Source organism: Protopterus annectens, chromosome 3.part1 (genome assembly GCF_019279795.1).
Source record: "Protopterus annectens isolate FY-2018-M chromosome 3.part1, PAN1.0, whole genome shotgun sequence".
Taxonomy (NCBI): domain Eukaryota; kingdom Metazoa; phylum Chordata; order Ceratodontiformes; family Protopteridae; genus Protopterus; species Protopterus annectens.
The window spans coordinates 1834126051-1834132318 of record NC_056732.1 but is presented as its reverse complement, the minus strand read 5'-3'; the positions used below and the strand labels follow the sequence as shown (position 1 = coordinate 1834132318).

Genomic DNA, 6268 nt, shown 5'->3' with positions numbered 1-6268 from the left:
AGAACCCCACAACTACAAAACTATAAGCGAAGATGATGTGCAGCATGCCCACCCGTCTTCAACCATACAGATATATCCCCATACATTCATTTGTATATATTATAAAGCAAACTTTCAACATAAGCCGCAGTGGTGCAGCGGTAGCGTTGTTGCCTCACCAGCAACAGGTTCTCCCATTCAATTCTTGGCTGGAGCGCCTTCTGTGTGGAGTCTGCATGTCCTCCCCGCAGTTGAGTGGCATTCGAAAGACATGCGTGAATGGGCATGCCTTCATTGAAGGTAGGGCGTTGAGCGGGCACCACGACACAGTAAGAATCTACTGCCAATCATTAGTGGACCGGAGTTCCACTGTGGCGACCCCTAACCGGGAAAAGCTGAAAGAACAACAACATAAAGCAAACTTTCAACATGTTCGTGTTTTTCTGTCCAATACTTTCTGAAACAAGTCCGTTGTTCCAAAGGTATATTATAAAAACAAATGGTTATATAGTTTGAACTTTATTCCTAGATGTCACAGCAGTTTTCAATATAAGCTCTGAGCTTCTAGAGTATTCCTTACTAATCACGGTTCTCGTTTTTTTTTCAAACTGTAATCCATTACTAAACAGTAACACTCTATTTCTTTTTGTAGTACTTTATATCACATTATTTAACCAGGTTGATATTTACTTGAGGTTTAAATGTTTCTTGTACTAAATAACACTTTTGTACATTCAGCAAGGTCATTCTTATTTTTACTGAAAAGGTTGTAAAAACTTGTCATGCTAGACTTTTTTTCTGATGTATTAGACAGTTTAGGTCATCATCATAAAGAATGAAGGTGTCAATTCACAGAAATGTTTTCTTGACCTCAAGGTGTATCCAAAACCCCACCCTGCTAAGTAACCAACTTAACTGGGTGAGGGAAAGACAAAACACCAAAAGTTAGTAAGATAAAATGACACAAAAACATTTCTCATTACACTCTTACAAATGGTATAGTAATTTGCTGCTCAACTGTAAAACAGTATGCCATATTTCATATAATTATAGTGTAATGCATCAATGTGCCATATATTTTAAGCATTCCACAATCCAGGAATATGGCACGATGTCAAATGTTCTTTTGTAATCTGTGCCATCCTGAGTACACACACACACACACACACACACACACACACACACACACACACACACACACACACACACACACACACACACACACACAAACAGTCAGATCTTAAAATATATTTAAAAAGTTGATGTATCCGTTGGTACAACATTCCTTTCTGTATATATACCACACTATATTAAATTTCTCTTCTTTTTTCCATTTCATTTTTCCTGATGTGTTCCTTCTCTCATCACTTCTATTTCAACTTTCCATAGCTCACCCTCGGTGTACATACTGTTGCTTTAATTTGGTTGAAGCTCATAAATTATTGTCTATAATTCTTGACATTTTTTAAGACTCTGTCTGCCTGTTTTCTAAACTTCTTATCGGTCTATTCAGTTTTGTTAATGCTTTGTGGACTAATGTCTTATTTTATCACACAGGGGTCACCAAGTTCCAGACATAATACTGTGGTAAGATTTCTGTTATAGAGGAATTTATACAGCTTGCTTTAGAAGCCTTGGCCCAGTGCCTACGTTAGGACTGGGCACGTTTTTTAACCAGTGTAATTTTTTTAGCCTGGAAAAAGTGTATCCAGCTTCCAGTTCTATTATACTTTTCATGATATATAGAACAGTCTATATATTTTTTAATATACATTTTTGTCTTGCTGAGATTTATTAAACAATGGAGTCTATTGATGAAGATACAAAAGCCTGAGTATGAATTAAGTTCCTTTTTTGCACTCATTCCATTTCTCTATTTGGACCATCCAATGTGCATTTTCTAATGTTCAGAAATGTGAGACTTGTATGTCAATTCCTTTCACAAGGCAATAGGAAGTTCACCCCAGAGATCACTTCAGTGACCTTGCCTGACAGGTGCACTGAGAACTAACTTTGGGCGGCATTATGCCAGGGAATCTTCTTTGGCCAGGCTTATATAGGCTCCAGGGCCATTAGCCTAGTACACACCTATGAACAAGTAAATCATTTATATGGTTTCCACAAGTGGAACAATTATATGGTTTCTTTTTTTTTTTTTACTTTCTCCAAATGTCTGGTGTTTTTAGTATTGTGAGAGCAGTGTAACCAATCCCTAAGAAAGGCATAACTATAGTTCATTGAATCAGTTTTTCTTCAGTCTTGGAGGCTGGACAGGCATGAGCTTTTCAGCAACTGCAAAGTACCCAAAATGGCCTCCTTATGGGTTTCCTGTACTGCTGACAATTTTAAGAATGCTTAGAAGTTCTTTCGGATTAGCCCAGTTGCTTCTGCTAGTAATAGAACTGTCAGATTGTCCTTCTCCTGCATTGGTAAAGTTTTTGCTTGCAGGTTTTGATATTTTATAACTTCATGTCTTTCAATGAGCAGGACACTACAGTTGCTAGGTGAAGCTATTTCAATAAGTAATCCTGCATGTGTCCTTTTTTTCTTCAACTACAATATTTCTTTTTTTCTTCCACTTTCGTAACTTCTGATATTGCAAGATCACATGTGATCATTTTTTTTCATTTTAGAAAGTTTTGTAGTTCATTTTTCCAGTGTGTCTCGGCTGCTTGTTAGGTTCATAGGTAAGTACTAGGCTAGCTGCCCTTCTGGGCTATTTTAAGCCTAGCCAGTTTCCTATTCAAAGGTGAGAATCAAACCCTGTACCTTAGGCCTATGAAGTAAACAGCGTAACCATTATACCAGCACCCATACTCACTAGTATAACAAACTTGCCACCTATACTACTGTTCAGTATAAACCCCTCGGCCATGAGTACATCATAGTCCACAAGATGTGTAGCCTTTTCTAGCTCTGTACTATACAATCAACATCTGTCTGTACCTCTCACCGTTTTACAGACTGTGTGACCCAGCATGTATATAGTCCACTGATTTGAGATGCAATTAGCCTTTCATTTTTTGGTTGACATTCATCTCTTCTTAATCATTTTAATCAAACATTGATCAACATCTGGTTGTTGCAGCCATTTTCTGTACATTCCACAAAAAATGTGGGCTTTCAATAACTTTCTTTCTGGTCAAGGTTTTTACGTTATTTCTTTTCTTTTTAGCACTTTCTGTTGCTACCTTTTTTGCCCACTTCTGGGTTGATATACATACCTACTCCCGAAATGCTTTTTTCCTAATTTCAGCACAGATGTGATCTTAGATTTCATTCCTTCATGATTTAAAATTTTGCTTATGTATGGATTTGTTGATGTCAAGTATGTATGCAGTCCATCAAGGGTAGAATTGTACATGCAGTTATAAGTGCAAGGACATCTGTGCCACCTTCAGACTGAGCCATATATAAAATTATATTCAGCAATATTGTATATCATTTTAGAAGCATGAGACATTTTTCTTGTCTTTATATCCAAATAATCCAACATTTTTTGGTTCTAGTCAGACAATCCAATTAGAACTGGGAGGAAACTTAGTTTTAGTATGTATTTTCTCATGTGTTAAAAGGGTAGCTTTTAGTGTAAAACTCTTGTCACATGTAGCACATTTGTGTGGTTTCTCTCTGCTGTGAATTTTCTCATGTTTTGAAAGGGAATGCTTTAATGTAAAACTTTTCCCACAGGTGGAACATGTGTATCTTTTCTCACCAGTGTGTACTGTCTCGTGAGCTGAAAGGTTAAACTTTACTGTAAAACCCTTGCCACACGTAGCACATTTGTATGGTTTCTCTCCACTGTGAGTTATCTCATGTTTTGAAAGGGAATGCTTATGTGTAAAACTCTTGCCACATGTGGAACATGTATATGGTTTCTCTCCACTGTGTATTCTCTCATGAGCTGAAAGGTTAAACTTTAGTGTAAAACTCTTGCCACATGTAGCACATTTGTGTGGTTTCTCTCCACTGTGAATTTTCTCATGTTTTGAAAGGGAATTCTTATATGTAAAACTCTTGCCACATGTGGAACATGTATATGGTTTCTCTCCGGTATGTATTCTCTCGTGAGCTGAAAGGATGAACTTTAGAGTAAAACACTTGCCACATGTTGCACATTTATGTGGTTTCTCTCCAGTGTGTATTTTTTCGTGTGTTGAGAGATGACTCTTACATTTAAAGCTCTTGCCACATGTGGAACATTTATGTGGTTTCTCTGTTGCATGTACTTTCTCATGCATAAAAAGATTAGACCTATTTGGAAATCTCTTGTCACAAATAGCACAGCTATATGGTTTTTCACCCGTGTGCACTTTCTGATGATTTTTAAGGGTAGCTTTCAGTGCATAACTCTTGTCACATTTGTTACATTTATATGGCTTTTCTCTGTTGTGCATATTCTCATGTGCTGAAAGACTAGTCCTTGATGGAAAGTTCTTATCACAAGTGACGCATTTAGATGGCTTTTCTACATGTATTTTCTCATGTGCTAAAAGGTGATGCTTCCTTCCAAATTTCTTGTCACAAGTGATGCATGTATAAGGTTTTTCTTCAGTGTGTATTTTCTCATGTGCTGAAAGTTCAGTCTGGTCTGTAAAATTCCTGTCACATCTGGCACATGTATACGGCTTCTTTATATGCAGTTTCTCATGTTTTGAAAGAGTAGACTTCAGTGTAAAACTCTTGCCACATGTAGCACATCTGTATGATTTAACTCCAGTATGTATTTTCTCATGTGTTGAAAGGGAAAATTTCTGTGTAAAACTCTTACCACAAGTAAAACATTTGTACGGTTTCTCTCCAGAGTGAATTTTTTCATGAAAGGAAAGGGCACCCTTTTGTATAAAAGTCTTGCCACATGTGGTGCATTTATATGGTTTCTCTTCCAAGTGCATATTCTGATGTGCTAGGAGGTTATTCTTCCATTTGAAACTTTTCCCACACACAGCACATTTATATGGCTTCTCTCCAGAATGTACTTTTCCATGGGTTAAAGCATTATACTTCCTTGCAAAACTCTTGTCACACAATGCACATTTATAAGGTTTCTCGATGGTGTGTATTTTTTTGTGTGCCGAAAGGGTCCTCTTATGTATAAATATTTCGTTACATATATAACATTTATAGAGTTTATCTCCAGTGTGAATTCTCTGTTGTAGTTTAATTGCAGGTTTAAATGCAAAACTACTGACATGCATGGCATTTTTATACATTTTCTCTTCAACGTGTGCTTGTATTGTATCTGTACAGTCATATTTAGAGTTGAGATGATTCTGAATTGATAACTGATTACTTTGAAGCTCAATGGGATTCACGCACCTGTTGACTAAATATACAACAAATCAGAACAATATAATGGCATGTTTCTTACTTTTATTAAACAACAGATTTTAAATTTGCAACAATGAGATAAATAGCATTTCCTAAAACACAGAACTCACCCATTGTGCAAAGTGGGAAGAGATAATTTTCTAGTTCTGTTCTGATGTTATAGAGTGTGAGGTACTCACCCTGTAAAGGATCACATCGTTTACATACAGGATAACCAGGGTTTCTGTTAGCTCAGCAGGAAGTTTGTTCGTAAACATTTAAAATAGTAAGGAGGATAAAAATTATCCTTATGGCCACTGTTAGTGAGGAGAAAGCAAAAGAAGTGGTCAATAATGAACTTGAAAGTCTTTGTCAATCAGGAGGTTTTCAAACCATTGGAGGATATCTGTACTTTTACCTCCTCCTCCACATTATGCCACTAATTAATGAGTTTATTAAAGTTCATGCTGTATGAGGTCAAAGGCCTTGGCAAGGTCAGTTAACACTGATCCTGTTAGTAAGCCTTTATTAACATTTTGGAGTACATTGTCAGCTAACAATGTAGAAAGCTGGGATAGTACTAAATCCTGTATAGAATCAATACTGATACAGAGATAGGATATACATTTCTTTTTCTAAGCTGTTAATTGCATGAAGGTCAGTTCTGCAAACATCTTTCCAAGTGTTGGGAATATTGATACTGGCCAAATGCTTCTAGCATTTTCTGGTTTGGGAAGCTTAGCAAATGGCTTGACCGTGGCTTGTTTCCATTCTGCTGTCATGGTATTTTTTTTTAGGATGTATATGTGTCACATGGATTATATGCTCTTTGTATAACATTGTGAACCAGCACAGTTAGTCATCCATCTCATGGGAAAGCATCAGACACTATTTGTCAATGTCTTCGGTCACAATTAATTTGAAGTTCAACGAAGGTACATACAGAAGTGTTTCTGATTTGAGAAGGGAAGCAGGGACT

The 6268-nt window shown here is 36.8% G+C and overlaps 1 protein-coding gene across 1 annotated transcript in view; it reads right to left on the bottom strand.

Moving 5' to 3' along the window:
* Positions 1-288: 288 nt before the first annotated feature.
* Positions 289-6268, bottom strand: part of LOC122798725 (zinc finger protein 260-like) — a 104207-nt gene continuing 98227 nt past the window's right edge. The window contains exon 4 of the mRNA XM_044067824.1: positions 289-5305. Coding sequence (XP_043923759.1) covers positions 3489-5305 — 1817 coding nt within the window. The 3' untranslated portion in view covers positions 289-3488. The remainder of the gene's footprint in view (positions 5306-6268) is intronic.